Here is a 19,423-nt window from a genome sequence, read left to right on the forward strand (position 1 = left end):
TTTTACTCATTTGAGGTTGAAAGATGAGTCCTTTCTTCTCCTCTAACACAAAAACCAGTGTTTGAGGAGATCCAGACAGGGGGGCACGGTTGGGTGAGTTCTAAAATTAGCGATGCCTAATGCTGTTCCTTTTTAAGACTGATGTATTTGCCAATGAGAGGAGATAGCACAGGTGAGGGAGGGAGCAAGCTAACCAGAAAACAAACTTGAGAGTGAGGTGTACAGATCAGACCAGTGTTCCTTGTGTGCTCTGCTGCACCAGGAGCTTTCTGTAGAGCAGTGCTTATAATGGATGGCTAAGAAGCTGTGCCAGACCTTGAATGCAATAGGGAAATGTCGCAATCTGGATTTTCAGGCTATTTTGAGCGTGTTATTTATGAGAATAAGTTATAAAACACATATAATAAAAAATTAAAAAACAAGAAATGTTTTCAACCTGCCCTCCTTATACATCCTGGAATATAAAGGCTGTATAGCTTTTTCTCCTTTGTATAGGAGTTGCTCTGTTCTCATGTTCAGAAAATGTCATTCTTCCCCAGACCTCTACCTCAGACATCACTGTCATAAACAGAGATGTGGATCCTCTTATTGAACTGTTATGTATTGATTGAAAATCAAACTTGGACCCTGTAGATGCAGTAGACTTCTCAGTGCCAGGGTTTTTCCCTGCTATCCCCATAGCTGCTGTTAATGTGCAGCAGAATTATTTGAAACAAAAATAAAAGTGAGAGGTAGCTGAAGGCTGCTCGTACACAGTCCTAGTTTGGCACAGTAGGTTGAGCTGAAAGTGTCCAGGGAAACTTCTGCAAAGTAAAAATAATACTTTAAACAATGATTTACCAGACATATTTACACTGATGTTCTCATGAGCTGGAGAACGATTAGTAGTATTGATGCTGAGATCAAAGCAATTTGTCAGTCAACGTTAGCAAGAGTAATTGTTCCTGTAAGATGACTGATTATGGCTGCATAAATGCTAAATATTTGCATCTAAAAGGGTGAACCAGAACCACATTTTTTGTCTCCATATTTAGGTGTAATTATTTTATTCCTCCTTCCCTCTTGCAGTGAATTGAAACCTGGCATTGACAAAGATGACAGGGAGTGCTAATTGATGTATGTAGAGCTGCCTTACACAGTGCCTCAGAGTTCTTGGCAGATACCTTTTTAGCCTTAAATCAGAATATTAGGGAAGGCATGAAAAGTGACCCTGAGGTAACAAAGGTTAAAACTTTCTAAGCTCTTCTCCTCTCTCTTGCAGTGTCCCTAGGGAACTCTGCATGCCTGATCAGAACTTATGCAGGCCATTATGCCTCCTGAAAACAAGTCTTCCAGCAAAACAGCTTGAACAGCAGGGATGGGCTGCAATTTTCTGAACTACAGCTGTCTCCTTAAGTGGGATTACTTTGCTGAGTGGTCACAAAGAATGTGTTCTCCCCCTGAAATGTTTTCCTTGTGGGCACACTGTCTCTGTAAGAGGAATTCTCCTCTCTGCTGAGAAGGCATGTACTGTACTCCACTAATGAGAAACAACAGTTGCAGAAAGTGTATTATGCAGGATTGTAAACTTTGAATATTTATTCAAAGTGAATGGGTTGGGTGGCAGCCAGCCTAGCTTTGTCATGCTAAAGACTGGACTTGAAATCAACAGAAGGCTACCCTCCCCCTCCCTAAATCAGTGTTTGGTGTGTTCAAACAGCATGCACAGGCTTCATAGAGCTGATTAACTGTATTGGTGCCATCTACCTGGTAGTGTGTCTTTATGTTTCCCTGAACTCATAAGGTGCAATTAAAATAGAGGCAAGCATACCCTCCCTAGCATTAACTTAGGGAAGCTATGCCTGGCTTTATTTGCCTATACCTACAGTGGTTAATTACTGCATGCAGTGTGGTTGCCCAAGATTGTTCCTGTGCTTCTGTAGCCCGTGGTGAAGCCTGCACTATCCTGTTTTCAGTCTTTGGTACACAAAAGTAGCCTCTTCAGATTGGCATTAATATTTGTTAAATGGGCATGTGCCATGCTTGTAGGACTGTTCTCATAGTCCTGGGTGTTTGAACCCAGTGGAGAGAAAAGGTGACTATTAAGTGGCATGTAGTGTCTTGCTTGTATGTGGCCTTTGCACTTTGCCATGGGAAGTCCCAGCTGCCAGAGCAAACCCGCTCTGTCAGCTGTTACAGTAAAATACATGCAAGCGCTGCTTCACACATACCAGAGGGGTGCTTGGCAGCTGATGAAGAGGGCTGGACACAGAGAAACATTTATTCCATGTTCACTGTTCTGAGGATGTGTGTTAGGTACCTTTAGGCCACTTGGAAGATGCAGAATTTCCTTCAAGTTCTTTAGTTGTATCTGTAGTCTGGCCAGTAGGTCACTTCTGTGCAGTAGAAGCATCACTTATGCATTAGATAATTATATTCCTCCTTCTTGGTTCTTAGAGCCCCACATACAGAGAGGGCATTTTAGTGCTCTACCTTGAGTTTAATTTACAGTAATAAACAGAGTAGCTGGCAAGTCTGGGCAGCACTACAGTCAAACTGAATATGCAACAATAATTGCCAGCAAACTGCATTCCAGTTGTGAAATAAATCTTTCAACAATGTATTGTGTGCGTCAGACTGTGACTAGAGAGGAAAGCAGTGAACTACAGTAAGCTAATAGCAGTCATTATGAATCCCAAATAAAGCTGAAATAGAAGAAATGAGTCTGCATGGCAGCATCCTGAATGCAAAGGGCAAGTGCAGCTGGTGCCTTTAGCTTGGGGGGCTGTCTGTGAGGGGGTGTTAATTGCCATCTCAGGTACTTGGCTGATGTTGTATTCTCTTGTGGGATAACTGAAATTCGTGATTCTTGCATTCAGCCTGAAGCATCAAGCACTGGTGTGTCTCAATGTACTGAACTTGAGAAATAAGCAGATATAACCTGTCCATCAATTCAACTTCCTGCCAGCTTTTCCCTTTCCTTTCCTCTCCGCCTCCTCCTTGTTATTCATTTCTCACCCTTAGTTATTTAAACTCTGTTTTTTATGTAAGTGTTGCTTACAAATGGAAGCAGTTTGGGCTAACAAACTTTACAGTTTTCTTTTCCATAAATGTACTGGCACTTGGTGCTGTGAAGTGTCACTCTAACCTAAACAAATGAGATCTGAACAGTTTCTTAGTGAATACAAGCTTAGTGAATACAAGGGAGCTATAGGAAGTTTTTTATTGGTAGGTTAAGAGTTTTATATTGTCAGCTCATGGTCACTGTAGCTAGCCTGGCCACTAAATTCAGTCTATTTTAGACTAGTTAGTCTAGCTTTCTAGCTGCTCTTAAATCTGATCTGATGAACTGTATTCAGCTGGCTGGGGAAAACAAAATAGTTGAGTTGCAGGAATAATGCAAGTATTAGCTGTTCAGATCATATGCTTAGCAAGGATTCCCATCATATGAATGTTACCGACCACACTTAGTTTGAAACATTAGCAGCTTCTCAAAGATAATTTTTTAAATACTGTGTATTAATAAATAATCAAATTTCTTCACTGAATGCAACTTAGTTGTACCTGAAATAGGGCCATAAGTAGCCAGTAGTGCTATGATTTTCTAGTGGAAAAGTCTTGTCTTGCTTATAGAAATAATGTACATTCCTTTTATTCTGTGAAAGGGCCTTTGTCTTGTATTGCACCTTCAGACAACCTGCTAAAAGTCAGACAATTTGGAAAGTGGTGGGAAAGTTATATTCCTGAACTGCTTATAAAAGGTAAATTCTTTAAAGAACAGGAAATTAACTCATAGTCTAAATATGTTTGCTGTTTATTGTTCATCCTTTTTGTCACCCTTTAGGATAGTTCCTCTTGCACTGCAAGTAGAAAGGCCACTAGGCAAACGACGTGGGAGGATTGTTTAATATGAAATCACAGAAAATTTGTAACAATGTCTTACTGGTGGATATGAAACTGAAGAAAACTTCCAGTAATTATCCACTTACGTCCCTTTTCACACAGGCTTAGTCTTTCAGCAAAGTTCTGAAGTGGTGATCTGAATTGCCAAAGATTTGGTGCATGTTTATGGCCATTTTGCATCCTGTGTAGCACAGTATTTCATAAACTCCTCACAGCTCATTAAAGCAGAGAAACAAAACAGTGTGTGAATAAAACTGTCTATTCCAGTGTAGTAATACATCTTTGCTAGGAACGAGGCTGAAGCCAAGAAAGATCAGTGTGAGGATCCCTACTTTAATGATGGTTTAGGTAACTCAAACTGGAGGTGTTTCCTTGCCTAGCCAGTGCTCTAATACTTGTGTGATGCTTTAACCCATGCATTAATGCTCTTATGAAATAAGAATACAATTCTTATGAATTCTATTTCTACTTCAGCTCCATAGTTTAGTAAAGCCCAAGCTTACCTTATTGAGCAGTGGCTCACTCCCAGGAACAATTCTTTGGCTGCTGACAGAGTAAATGTCTGGGGGGAATGGGGGATGTAATACAAATAGTTATTGAAAATTTAATTGGTAATGTTCTGTGCTTTTAGCAGTTGCACAACACTTGCAATTGAGAGAAAGGGACCTTACAGCAGAGGTAGCTTTTAGACCTTTTCAAACTACATAAAGTGTTTGTTCCCAGGTTTATGGGAAGCACTTGATGGTTTAAGTATAAAGTGTGTGAAGTGTCTTATAATTCAAGTCTTAAGGCTGTGAAATTGCAGGAGACCAAGACAAACTTCTGTCCATATGTCTGTATTTCAGTGAAGGCTTGGAGTAATTCTGCCTAATTCAAAGGGAGTGCATGCCATCTTAAGTTAAATCCAATGTTTGACTTGTTCCTCTCAGAAGGATCTGTCTGCTGGGAAATATATATGTCAACAGGGCAGTTGGTATTATTTTTTAAGGTTGCACTATATACTGATGTCATGGTCCCATCCTGTTCATGACTGTAGGGATTGTTTTTTCTCTATCTGTGACTGTATGTGACTGTGACAGTTATGTAGTTTGTTAAATGGCAGAGAATCTTCTGGACCCTGAAATAATGGGAAACAAGCAAAGTTTGGCCAACCTCTTCCCCATACTGCTATGAACCACAATAAGGGAACATACTGGGTTAATGGGGAAGTGACTGTAGTATGTCATTTTTGGAAACAATACTAGGAAGGAGGCATTTAAACTCAAAACAAGGATGGTCTGTCTTCCTTCTGTATTCTTTGGTTGTCTTGCCCACAGACTGGCATCAAAACCAATATTGTTAACGGTATTCTCATCTGGCAGTTGCACAATAGCTATGTAAAGATAAATGTCCTTGTCCTACATAATTATCTACACCCCAAATGCAAACTACCAGGCAAACAAATTGCTTCCTAATTTGTTCCTAAAACAGCAGTGATTTACATTCATTGTGAGTTGCTGTAAGAGCTTACTGGGCTTACTTCCTTCCTTGACCACTTTAAGGGATTTTTAGAAATGCCCAGTGAAATTCAGCATAAGCTAGAAAGATAAGTTTAGGAGTCCATGAGATGGAACTTGCTGAATCTGATTCCTCTGGTGCTGTTCTTGTGGAGAAGACAAATTAATGGTTGGTTTGTGGTGTTTCTAGTTTAGACACCCTGTGGGTTCAAAGTCAGCCTCGAGAATAGCTCTAATGCCATGTTAGCTTAGCTTGAGAGCCTCTAGTCTTCTTTTACTTCTGCAATGTGAGGATTCTGTTCTGGAGCATAAGAGGATGAATTTAAGGTGATGATAAGAAGGCTGCTGCTATATGCAATAGGGGAATTTTCAAGTCTGTTTCAAGTTTGAGGTGCAGACCCTTTTTGAATCTCCTCACCACTATTTGGTAGTACTTAAAATATTAAAACTTTGATTAAATATGTCTATATATACAATATATTATACTATATAGATATATATTTAATGTATTAAAATATCTTAAATTTAGTGTTTGGTGAGATTTTAGAATAGCTGTGTTAGGCTATTTATCCTCTTACTGTGAAAGTTGTTTTCAGCCCTGAAAATAAAAAGGTATGGATGCTCTGGAACGGTCTCTTACTGGCTGAAGAATCCACTCTTGTAGTATGTGACATAATTTGGGGTTTTCCTTCTGCAAGGAGTTTGATTAACCTCTCTGTAACTATCTTCTTCCCTTAGTTCTTTTAAGATCTATGACTGACTGGGGATACCCTTTGAAAGGTTTCTTGTGGTCTTACCTGTTTTTTAGCCAAAAAGACTTAGTCTTTATCCTAGAATGGGTCTTAAGGTGTACTGAATGCATGCATGCACTCCAGCAGTGAGGGAGTGGGGACTGTGTTTCAGTGTAATGTAGGACACTTCAGATGGCTGGTTACTTCGGATTCCTCAGGAAATGATGAAACTGAATTTAGCTGAAGCATAGTGCCTCTGTGTCCTGCCTGATTATAGCCAAAAAAGGCAACTGGTTACATTCTGGGAGTTGCATAGGCAGGAAGCTGTGTAATGGAGGGTAGAGCACAGCTGTTGCCTTGCCAAACCTGATACAACTCTGAACACAATTGAATATTTTTTTTTTTCTTTTTCCCCTCTTTCCTTCCACTCCCTTATTTTAACCCCTGATGGCAACCTGCAGATGATACTCTGCAGTGTCATGAAATCCTAATATCTTCTGTTGAATTATTGATCTTCTTTATTTGCTATATATTCTGTCAGACTTGCTGTTATAGGATGGTCTTGGAGCTCTCCCGACAGCTCAAAATTTTTATGGCAGCCTCCAGATTGCTGCATTTTATCTCTAAAAGAAATCTCTCCATCATGTATCCGTTGAAATCTCGTTTTCAGGAATAATGGGAAAAGCCAGGGACAAGCTGCTTTGAGAATCACCATTGTGGTTGAGGTGGAAGTGTCAGTGACCCTCTGGGGAAGGAAAGATGAGGTCAATTGTGGAATAGCTGCTTGGCATATCCTGTAAGGCTTAAGACAAAGATTTTAAACTCAAGCTAAAGGAAGTGATTATTTATAGAGTCATTTTCTTTGTTTGCTAAAGAATTTTTTACTGTGAATATACAGCTTTCCATACGGTCTCTGGCACAAAGTTACATACCACTTACAGTGATACATTTGTTGAAAGGAATTTCCCTACATGCTTACAAATGACTGGTGTGGGCATTTGTGCCCATCATTATTACGGCTGATGTTTTTCTGGCTTGTTCACTGTTTGCTAATGCTGGGACTCTGCATCTATTGTTTCTCTCATGCATGTTTTGGGAATTGAGCTGCTTCTCTCCTGCTTTCAATACTTTTTTGTCTGCAGTGTGTGTACTCAGACTTCACTTACTTGATTTGCCTGCTGGTTTGTAAATATGAATTCTGTAAAAAAGTTATCCATGTAGCTCCTGATAGCCTTCTAGGACATGAATACTCATATTTTCATTTCCTGTTCTTTAGGTGGTAAAGAGCTCTAGTTTCTATTCAAGCTATGATAAACATATATTGAGGACACTGGTATCTTTGTGAGGAAGAATTTGAGAAGTAATGTTTATGCCATCTTGTAAAGAGGCTGCTGTTACATGGTTAATGAGCCTTGACGCATGCAGCCCTTTTCTGATTGAAAGGACTTCTGAATGGCACTAATAAAATTGCTGCCTTATAAACTGGAAAATCCCTGGCATTAGTGTTCTGGTTTTGATGAAACACTAAATCTAGGGTGCCATTTTTCAAGTGTGCAGCATAAGTCTCCTTTTTGTAGGGATGAAATTCTCTCCTTTATCTTACCACAGCCTCATAGAAGGATGTTAGTAGAAGATATTTAGCTGTAAAATTTCCTGATTAATTCTGTTACTGTCTTGGAGATATTTTGTTACTGATCATTATCTAGGAAAAAAAAAGATAAAACACACAGGCTGAGTGTTACTATTAAGCTGGTGATGTAAAGTATCTAATATCAGCCTTAACGGGTGTCCACAAATTATGCTATCTTTTAGAAGCAGAATGCACTTCACTTTCTGAGCTGGTAGTTGAGATTTCTAGGAAGCTGTGGTTTTTGCTTTATAGATTATCAGAATAAGGGGATGCAAAATAAAAGTGTTGGTTGCACATTTGTGATTTTATTTCTGAGCTAATATCTCCATCAAGTAGAGCAGTGAAGGGTTAATCTTGACCTGAATGTTACTGGCAGTGTCTGATGCTATGAGGATTGACACAAATTGTTTGGTGCTTGCCACTTTAATGTGCTTCCTCTTTTCTGCCAAGTAATGGCTTCTAAATGCTTAATGGTCAGTGTTTTGTTGTAAGTTTTGGAGTTTTTTTTTTTTAACTGCTTGCTAGTTTGGCTTTTTTCGTACTCTTGGCAAGCAAAACTTTGGCCTTACTGCAACTTTAGCAGTGCTTACTAACCTGAAATTAAAGGAGGGAGAGGCATGCTCTGTCTGATGACCAGGGATTCAGAGTACTTAGCACGTGTCTGTCTGCCTCTAGGAATTTGCAAGGCAATTTGAGGCTTTAAAAATAACCTTTTTCTCTGTTTCCCCCTCTCTTCACAGGTCCCCAGTTGTAAACCACCATGGCGCAAAGAGATGCAGATAAGTACCTTTATGTGGACAAAAACATCATTAATAACCCCCTGACTCAGGCTGACTGGGCAGCTAAGAAGCTGGTATGGGTTCCCTCAGAGAAGAATGGGTTTGAGGCAGCTAGCCTGAAGGAAGAAGTGGGAGATGAAGCCATCGTGGAACTGGCAGAGAATGGGAAGAAAGTGAAAGTAAATAAGGATGACATCCAGAAGATGAACCCCCCCAAATTCTCTAAAGTAGAAGATATGGCAGAGCTGACTTGCCTGAATGAGGCTTCTGTGCTTCACAACCTGAAGGAGAGATACTACTCAGGACTGATCTATGTAAGTAATCTTGTCTGTTGGGGTGGGAGTTCCTGATTACATAGTGTGTGAACTTACTGTAATTGCTCCTAAATGTGTGTGTTAACCTTTCATTGCCCCAATACACATCATATGACTTGCCTTCTTCCCTCTACTTAAAATTTTTTCACTGAACTATGCCAATCCCCACTAGTTAATGTTGAAGCTTTCAAGGAATGCTTTGGTAAATCTGATTTTAATGTCTTTGTTTGCAGGATGTTTTGAATGCCTTTTAACTTTCTCTTAGGAAGACACAAGAGCAGTTGGATAGTGGTAAACAGGGAGTCTGATTTGAACCAAACCAAATAATAATAATAAAAACACAGTCCTAATCCACCCAGCATCTGAAATGTGTTCTCTGTGTCTGGAGCTTCAGTGGAAAGAATGCTAGTACCAAGCTTTTTGTATGGATCTCAGAGCATCTTACTAGAGAAGGAACATGTCTGCCTGCATGTACTGACAGATAGGAAATGTTTCTTTTCTTTCCATCCCCTAATGGACAAGAGCAGAAATTCCTGCTTTTTATTGCTGTAAATAGCAGATACCATTTGTGGGGCCAAGGGTCATACCCAATGAAACAGGCAGCAACCACTTCACCAAATAACAAAGGCAATAAATAGGGAAAGGTGGGGAAGGAGACTTTTCAACCTTGACCTGGTTCTTCAGTTCCCTTCTGATTTTGCTCTTCATGTTGCCTATGTTTAGCAAGCAGATGTTGGTCACGCTGGCTTCTGTGTTATTAATACTCTGCAGTTATAGAATGAGTTATTAAACTCATTACTACTCAGTGCTAATGTAAAATTTGTGTGCAGTGGCTGGTTAAAACAAGACTAGGGGAAACACAAGGGAGAAGCTCATGACTTACTAGTACTGTGTCTGCTCTTCTGGAATGGCATGAAGGTATACAGAAAACTCTAGGAGAAATTATCTGAGAATATCTGAAGCATGCAAGGCTGATACAAATTTAGTTTGACTTCCACAGTCTTTAGTTTACTTCCACAGTAAAAAAATGGGATATACAAGATCTGTGTGTAACATTTTTGGAATAGAAAACACTGCTAAGTTATATAATAATTATTGAAAATAATTCAGCAGTGTCTCAAGGTCTGTTGCATGCATTGTTGCACATCTTGCAAGATACCTTCTGAAGTTTCAGACATGGGCTGTGACTAATAAATTGAGTTCTTCTAGTTGGATTGTAAGAAGACTATTAGTTTTTGGTTTTTTTTTTGTAATCCTCATACCCTTCACCCAAGCAAACCTTGCATAGTATTTCTCTATTACAGAACCTTAGTCTTGCCAAAACTATGTTCCTGTGCACTTGTGAAACGGACTGATCTCACCTGTCAGCAGTTCTCAGCAAGTCAGGAGATAAATGGGAGGGCTTAAAATACTTTTATTGGAGTGGCTCTTAGTTGATCATTAATCCTCTTGAAGAAAGGGAGTACACGCAATTCATCTCCAGCATGAATATCTCTGCAAAGATCACAAGCACAGTTTAGTTCTGTTCTTCTCCTTTCTTATTTGGCAGCAGGGGTGTGTGTTTTTATAGTTTTTATCTTCTTTTTTCCTTTTTATTTTTTCTATTTTTATTTTTCTGCCTTTCCATTCTGTAATATGAAGAGGATAAATCATATTGCTGGTGCAGGCAAATTTTGAGTGAGGAGTGTCAAGCAATTCAAGAACTAAGAGCTTGACTCCAAACACCAATTTGCTGTTTCCATGTGTGGATTGGTTCTGCACTGAGGTGACTTGCTAATAGACTGGCTATTTGAAGTGCTTTATCAAAAGATCATTTTCAGCTTTTGTGAATGATTTTTTTCTCACCTGAACTGCTTTGTTTGAATTCAGTGTGAAACTCAAAACTCAATCTTACATGTTCCAGTTATTTTATTGAAGTTAACTGTTACTGGAAAATAAATTTTCTGATGCTGTCAGCTTTGTGCCATGCTGCAGATGGTCCTTTCAACTCCTCAGAGCTAGTTTAGCAGTTAGAAAAATAAAACTAGTTCCAGTTTGGCGTGTGTGCCACTTGAAATAGCTAGTGAAAGGTAATGCCAGAATTCTATTTTGAGATAGTAATGTCTGAGACAAAGCACAGATTTCCAAGCCAGCTGTGCTTATAATAGATGAGCCTTTCAGTTGGAACTTTGGGTTCAATTCAGGGGTTTATGCATATAAGTCTTTATTTGTACTTCTGTAAGATGAAGATAACTCTTGTCTTCTCTGTGGTAGGGCTGGCAGCTTCTGCTTATTCATATAACTCAACTTGTTTCCTATATTAAACTGTCAGTGGGCTTGACCAGCAGTTGTGACATGGTGGTCTTACTCAGATGCTTATCCCAGCCATAATTAGTTGCACCTCTTTATTAGACAAAAATATTGCTTCACACAGCTGAGGTCGTGCATGGAAACTTCCCTTAGGTATTTCTCCTGGCAAGCACAATGCTGGAGGAAGGTGGTGGCTTCTTTTTGCATACTTGCTTCATGGCTTAAGTTCACTCTAAGTGAAATTAATGTGTTCCCTTTTCTAAACTGCTGCTCTCATCCATAGGGTTGCTTTAATCATGCACTTAACTTGTTTGAAAAGCAACCATTCTGATTTGTGAGCTGTCACAGCTATGAAGAGTCACACATACACAGCTAAGAAAACTCTTATGTTCATTGTAGACTTGTGTGCACTGTGAACCTGCTGCTCTTGCATTGACTCATTTCTGTCTCTTTGACCTTCTGTGTCTTCCACTGCTGTAGTCCAAGGTCAGGAAAGCATCACCCAGACTTTCTGCTTTTATTCTGTGCAGTGCAAGTGCTGTTAGACTTGATGGAGAACTAAAGCTGAGGCAAAAAGAACTGACATTGCTGGCTTGGTTGCTGTAAACTCCTTAGACTGTTCCCTTCAAGCACTACCTGAATCCTAACCTGACTAAAATGTCTCATGGAAGCTTAGCTTCCTGGAACTTTAGAAGTACTATGCCAAAAGGTTTTTAGCCAACTTTCATAGTTTTCCGCTTTGGAAAGACATTTAGCATTTTCTGTAAGCCATTCAAATATTCCTCAAATATTAAAAAAAAAAAAAAAAAAAAAAAAAAAAGATTGGGGAAAAGAAAGAGTAGGTCTGGAAACATATCTTGATTGTTTATACTGAGATGTGGAAAAGAAACCTTAAATATCTATGAAAAATTTGCTTCCTGGAGGACATCTGTCTGAATCTATGTCTGAATCTGCTGCATATAAGAGTGGAATTGTTACTTAGTGTTAAGACAGCATGTAGGAAATTTGGATATGAGACCACAGACTGTGTAGTGGATGCTATTTTCACCCTTCTGATCACTGCAGTCTAATCCTTACCTTTATCTAGCTAAAGAGCTAAATCTGATTAAGTACTCTCTGTGCTCCTTGTGGAGAACTCTTTACCACTCCAAAGCACTCCTTCTTCATTGAGCAAACAGTAGAAGAGATCTTGGCAATAGAAATAAAAAGTGCCTAATGTCCTGTCTTCTGGTAGCACTGCTGTTACTGTAGAGAGCTGCTCATCTCCAAACAGCTGCTTCTAAAGTTGACAGGGACCTAGGATAGCTCTAAGCCCCAGGAGCAGGGCTTGGAATGCTATTCTTAGAATATCTACAAGGTATCTAAGAAGCGTCTGCTCTTCTTATTCTCCTTTACAAGTAAAATATTTGTTGGGCTTTATTTATTTATTTTTTTTTTTAAGCAGCATAATATTTTCACTGGAAATATTTTGACAGTTGTATTCCATTAGAACCATGCAATTTAAGCCATTGGAAACCAATTGGGAAATTGAAACTTGCTGTCATAGATAATGAATTAGCCATTTGATAGGAATTAAACTTTGGCATATATATTGCTGATTCTTTTAGCATGGACTGCTTTATAATTGTGTTCTATTTTGACTGGTTCAGAACAGTACTGAGCTTTCTAAACATACATACTGAACATACTATATAATTGCTGACCTTACAATTTGAATCTAGTTCTAATCATACTCTCTACATTATAAATCATGAAAGTGTTCAGGTTTGGAGATCAGGAGGCCATCTAATCCAGTTTCCCATTCAGAACAGGTAGCACTGCCTCAGGCATAGTCCAGTGGTCTTGGAAAAACTTTCAGGAGTACACTGGTCTTATTTTTCTTTTAGTAACTATTTTGGCTTGAGATATTATTTTGTTTAGTGATAATTTACTAGATAAATCCATATCAAGCATGAGGCAGAACAGAAAATATGTGCCTTTTAGAGCTAAGCACCTACATTGTATAATGAAATGGCTCTTGACTTTGAATATAGGAACTTAGAAAGGAGGCAGAGCCAGTCCTAGTGGACTGTTAATTGGCTGAGGAACCAATGATGTGACTAATGAGTCAGTTGATGATCAGTGCCCACTTGGCAAAGTTGAGTACTGGTCAAGGTGATAGGACTTCAACTATTCCTCAGATTTTAATATTGCTTGGTGGGAAGCATCCCACATGGCATCACTGGAAGTAGTACTTAGAAAAGTGCTGTTTGGTTTGTTTGTTTTTCTAAGTAATGTACTATTAAAATATGCAAGTATGCAACATTTTAAATTTGTCTCTGTTTGCTGGGGTGTTTTCTCTCCAGACCTACTCAGGCCTGTTCTGCGTGGTAATCAATCCTTACAAGAACCTGCCCATATACTCAGAAGAAATAGTGGAGATGTACAAAGGCAAAAAGAGACATGAAATGCCCCCTCATATCTATGCCATCACAGACACAGCCTACAGGAGTATGATGCAAGGTGAGTGCTAATTGATATAATGACTTGTTGAAATCACAAATCAAGGTTGCAGTCAAAACACTGTAGGAGAGCAACAACTCACTGCTGTCAAAAGGCATTGTTGTCCTTGCTTACAGACACTGCTTTGTACCAGCTTTTGTGTTTAGGTGAATAGCTTTCTCCTGCTCTAGTGGATTGAAGAACCTTACAAAAAGTCTGGTGAGACCTAAATTTGACATGAAGAACAGGCTGGTGTGAATGCAAGGGCTTCAGAGAAGCAAGCAGGGAGAACTGAGGTAGCAAATTTTCCATCTCACTGATGAGCCTATGAATTGAGAGAGCTGTAGGTGGGCAGGTATATGTACTGTTTGATAGAGGCTTTTAACAAAAGCCAGCTTAAAATCCAGTTGCACAATCTGGTTGGAGGGAACAAGCTCAATATAATCTATATTTTAAACTGTGATGGTTAGTGGTAGCTTTATTTGTTTGGTTATATTCTTACTTTGTTAAGAAAACTCAGTGTCAAGAAATATTAAGTACTTCTGTTGCCTTTTCATGGGATAATAGAAAGCAAGTGGATAGACCTATTTCAGTCCACATTATACAACTGGAATCAGAGAATTGTGGATATTATCTGCTACCTGTGTTATTGCTTGAGGACTTCTAAATATGGAACTGTGAATACCCTGCACATATACCTGGTTCTGAGAGGAGGTCTTCCACAAAGTCAGTGGTGGTGTGTGAGAAGCTTGGAGAGGTTCAGGTGTGGAGGTATTTTGTGCTTTTCTTCCTCTTTGTGCCTGGGTTTTATTAGGAGGCATACTTTGTAAAATTTAAAGGGTGTAATGGACAATTTGATTTGGTGTGCCTGTATGAATGTTACTCCTCCTTTATTTTTTGATTCCTAGAAGTGATTAAGGTGTTTGTTCCTCCTAGGTCTTGCCACTTGCCTCACATTTTTGAACAAAGTCCAGATACAATAAAATCATGCTTTAACATTCTCATTAGTCTCAGTTTGAGTTCTGCTTTTCACCTGCCCTTACTGTTACTTGCACCTCCAGGCATAGGAAGGCTATATTCATATGGGTTTCCAGAGTGGAAAGAAGTAAAATCTCCATCCACTGACCTGTGTTAGTGGCTTCCAAGAAACTTGGTGTGGAGAAAGCTGATAAAGGTTCCTAAAGTGTGGTGCCATGCAGAGCAAAGGGCTGAGCTAATGTGATGGAGCAGTTAATCTGTATTTATAAAAGCCTGGGATGGAGGGGGGTTGAGCACACAGGCATGCTGAAGTGGACTGGTGGCAGGATGCTGGTGGCAATTTGCTGAAGATGTGGCAGGTCTTGAAGAAGTACTGCCCTACTGCTGGTGTGCAACTGAAATGAATGCTGTATCCAGAAGATAAAAACCTGTGAATCTGAACCTCTAAAGGATCTCACTTCTCTTGGAGAAATACTGTATCTGCCATGATGGTCAAGAGCAGATGCTTCACCTATATTATACATGGCAGAATGTTGTCCATAAACTTCATTACACTTTTGCTTCTTTTATTGCTTCCTTCTCTCTATTGCTCACTTCTTGTTAGCTAAAGACTAATTTGTATTTTTGTTACACAAACTATTGGCTTAACTATGCCGAGGTTACTGTTCCCTAGAAAGAAATCTTGTCTACATAGAATCAGAAACAGTGTTGTGAGGAGACTGAAAAAGTCCTTTTCCCTTATAGACAGCAGTTAAACCACTTGAAAGTGCATGTGGCTGCATCTTGTCCTTCATCCCTGCCAGGTGTATCAGTATGTGACAGAAGATAACCAAACAGCTGCAGTTCTGCATCAGGGGGCAGGTGACCTTCCTTGGCATGATGGTGGTTCAGAGGCAGTGATTAATCTGTGTGGGTATTTTCTTTCCTGATGAGAAGAGATGATGTCTCTGTCAGACCTCCCTTTGGATGATGTCTACAACTCGGAAATCCCAGACTTGCCTTGCTTTTTGTGCAAAACTGCACAACAGCCCTGCCTCTCTTTTCCAAGCATGGGAGAGTTGCTATGAGGTCTGCTGGAGTGTTTACCTTTCCCAGAACAATTCTAGCTATGCTGTATTTGTAGCACTATTGACAGTTAGAGGCTTACCCCAGCTCTTCTTTGCCTAGTTTAGGATACCTTGTTGCTGATTTTTTGAAATGCTTGTTGATAGGATATCTTTCCCAGTTAGCTTTGGAACTAGCCTGCCTTGATCTGTTTAACTAGGTTTGGAAAGATTTTTTTTGGTGTGGTTTCACAAGTACCTGTGTGTGCTACTAGACCTCTAGAGATTGTTTTATGCTTATTTATTGCCTTATTTCCTTGTTTCAAAGGTTAGCAGTAGCATTCCAATGCCTGCTACTGGGAGTGAGGGTGAATAGTAGGCTGTTGCAGTGTCTCTAGTCCTGGCTAGCCTCGAGGGGAATGGAAAGCAACATTCCTATTCCACTTTCTGGGTTTTGCTCAGCGGTGGGGGAGGTTTGGTGCAGCAGCCAGTGGTATGGCAGGAATCCGTACAGAGAATAGAAGATGAAAGGGTCGGGTGCTCCACATGAGCCAGAGGCATTTAGGATTAGGCTGCCTTCCCTAGGTTACTTTCAGAGCCCTGAAGACTGGGAATCCTTCATGGCCTGGAGAAGGATAGCAAGCTGGATCAACTCTGACTTCTGTCAGCACAGGGTATAGTTATCTCTTAAGCTGACAGTGTGGAAAAGCTTTGCATGTTAATTGATTTGGACTCGGGTTCTTGGTTTTTTTTTGGTTGGTTTTTTTTACAATTTATGGTATTCGAATAAGCAGGGCTTTCAAAGGGATGGTTCCTCAGGAAGGGAGAGGAAGATGAGAATTTTGTTCCAACCTCTGCTAATCCACAAACTATTTAACCCTTTTCAGGCATTCTGCTGATGCACTGTGGGTGAGCTTGGTCTTCTTTTTGTATCTCCTGGTTACTCTGTTGACAGAAGTGTCAGGGCACTTAGGATATTCCAATAGATTATATTACTTTTTGTTAATTTTCACCAGAAGTACTTTCTTGAAGAAATAAAGTGGTGAAGGACATATGTAGAGTGGGTTTTTTGTTGTTATTGGGGTTTTGTTCTCTTCTTTCTCAGACCCAAGACTGTGACTCTCAGAAATGACATGAAAACATTATTTTGCTACGTGTTACCTGGAGAGACTTACTGTGCTTCAAGAACAAAACTCTCAAAAAAGTGTAACATTTTTGCTTTTAGAGAAAACAACAATTTATCTTAATGTTTCTGTTCCCTGGGTAACCTGGATGCCAGAGGCCTCAGATCTGCTTTCAGAAGAATTACTCTTCTGGTACTAATGATTGAAACACGGTGCCTGCAAGTGGAGTGGTGTCTTGAGCAAACAAATCATTATTCTAATGCAGCAGATGTATACTGAAGAGTATACATTCTTTACCTCAATTCACAGCCTCTAGGGCCTTTAGAAAAACATATTTTAAAGCTATTAAACAGCACTTGTTTATCTATTTAGAACATACATAGAGAATTTTCTGTGTCAGATAGTGGTAGAAGATGGAAATTTCATTGGTATCTGGAGCATGATATCTGTTTTAATGCCCTGAAAAAGATCTGAAACTTTTGCAATAGGTTAGGTCAGTATGGTTATTCTGGTCCACAAAGCTTAGACCTGTTCAACTAAGGTAGGAGAGGGAATAGACAGCACAAAACTAATGAATGTGTTCCATCTCTTTGTTTATCCACTTTTCTGTGCATTATTGGAGGGCTCCTAATGTTTCACTTAACGAAACTCTGAAAATCATTGAGCAATGATTAAACCCTCCTTGACCTTGATGGATTAGCCTGCAAAGGAACCTGTGCACCTAGAACTGTGCTGGTGTTCACTTGGGTGTTAGGTAGTCTCTGGGTTTGGTGTTCAGAAGAAAAAATTCTGAAGACCAGTCATTTAATGATCTTTTTATTACCTTGTTACATTAAGGGAGGGAACACAGTGTTAGATGTTGTAAGACAAATCACTTGATTTGTAGATCCTCACATACACCTTGAGTCCACTTGTGTTTTTCACAAAAGACAGTCCTCTAGATCTGCTCCTGTAAAACATACACCTTCAAGCATTTCGTTTGTAATTCTTAAATGTTTGCATATTTCTCTAAGTTACCTAGCTAGCAGAACACTTCTGTTTGAACTTGCATGTTGCCAAGTCATTTCTCAGCTTGCTTCTTAGTATTGGGCTGCTGTGCTGCACTGTATAATGCACTACCCCAAAGTGTATCTTTATTTTCTGTGTAATATTCTGTTAGTGCTTCTCAATTGAGACCTCTTCAGATTATGTAGAGGCACATTTCAAATTGCATGTAAAGGTCAAGTTCTATTTCCACTAAAACCCAAAAGAATATGTGGTTTCACAAGTGTTTTCCAGATTTGTCCAAAAATTTGGATGCTGGTTAGGGAGGACACTTGTTTTAATGTGAATGGCAAGAAAATATGTACATTGTTCCTGATTTCCTTAAGAAAGGTTTTACATGCTTTGAATTACTTGAGATTTCTAAATGCAGCTCTAAAAATCTGTGTCTTGAGATGTGGTTTTCATAGAACAGGGAGCTAAAAAGGAGTCCGGTTGCCCACTTGTTTTTAGTAGTTACCACACCCTTTTTGCTTCATTCCTGCAAACCAGAGCAGTAGTTCTTTGGCAGTCATTTATGTAATAGTTCAGCCTCTGCTGTCAGTCTCCCTGCAGCTCACTCTTTTAGTATCATGAGCTGCCTAAGCTTTTTGCAGGCTGCATACTAGTTTTTCTTTTCTGTCAGAACTTCATAAACATGTGCATAACTTAAAATAACAGCTTACAACTTGTTTTTTGCATCTCCAGGTTCAGTTAAGGAGTTCTAGAGAAGGGGAGACATGCAGGCTCTAGTCCAAAAATGTCTTGGGGAATAAATATTTGCATTTGACCCCACAGGATATATTTCATTTTGAAAAATGAAACTTGGGTTTCTACTTGTGACTGTTTTCCAACTTCAGCTAATGCAGAGCTGGATCTTGGCACTGCAGTATTCCTGCCAAATCAAGTGATTTTTCTTTTTTTTTTTTTCTTTAGCATCTTGAAGCTCTGTTGCTGAGAGCTGTCTTGGATATGCTATGTTTCTCTTTAATTTGATTTCTCTTTTCTTTCTTTTTGTACTCGATGATAGTTGTTAGCATTTTGAAACTTCTCTGTAATAAGTTCTTTAAATGCCAGTTCCAAAACAGGTTCTCAAGCTCTGTTCTGGCGTTCCCCTGGGGTGTTTTTGATCCCATTCAAGCCAGCACGTAGGTTAAAGCACCACAGTGAAGGTGCTTGATTAGGTCTGATGCCAGTGGGGTTGTTCTGCGTAGCACAGTGTGCCAGGTCCCTGGGGCTCCTCCTGTGTTAGGAGCCTTGAAGAAAGGACATGGGATGCAAAATTATGTTGATGTTGAAAGAGAAGCTTGAGGAGGCAGTAAGGAGCTGAAACTGCTGCGTGTTTGAAGCACTTGGGTGCATTTATAGTAAGTGTTGCTTTAGGGCAGCCCTGCAGCCAGGCCGGGCTGGGCTGCAGGCAGCGAGCAGGGCTGGGCAGCAGTGCAGCAATAACGGGAATGCAGAGGGCTGGGCTGCTCCTGCCTGCCAGACGCTGTGGTTAGGAGTGGGTGGTACCATGAGCTATGGGTGAGCTTTCAGCCTAATGAGTCAGCTATAGGCAGGGGACTGCAAGCCAAGCCTTTGCCTTTCAGCTCCACTTCCTCTTAGCTGCAGAGGTGATGTCACCATTGTGTGAATGCTATATTACTTCTCCTT

At 39.8% G+C, this 19,423-nt stretch overlaps 1 protein-coding gene across 2 annotated transcripts in view; it reads left to right on the forward strand.

Moving 5' to 3' along the window:
• MYH9 (myosin heavy chain 9) overlaps positions 1-19,423 on the forward strand; it is a 69,606-nt gene that overhangs the window by 7,108 nt on the left and 43,075 nt on the right. Inside the window, exons 2-3 of one of the 2 annotated variants that reach the window (XM_079305267.1) lie at positions 8,480-8,832; positions 13,467-13,623. In XM_079305267.1, the coding sequence (XP_079161393.1) occupies positions 8,500-8,832; positions 13,467-13,623 (490 nt within the window). In that variant the 5' untranslated portion in view covers positions 8,480-8,499. The remainder of the gene's footprint in view (positions 1-8,479; positions 8,833-13,466; positions 13,624-19,423) is intronic. The other variant, XM_079305268.1, reaches the window with a different exon arrangement.

Source organism: Erithacus rubecula (genome assembly GCF_903797595.1).
Source record: "Erithacus rubecula genome assembly, chromosome: 4".
In the NCBI taxonomy this organism is placed as follows: Eukaryota; Metazoa; Chordata; class Aves; order Passeriformes; family Muscicapidae; genus Erithacus; species Erithacus rubecula.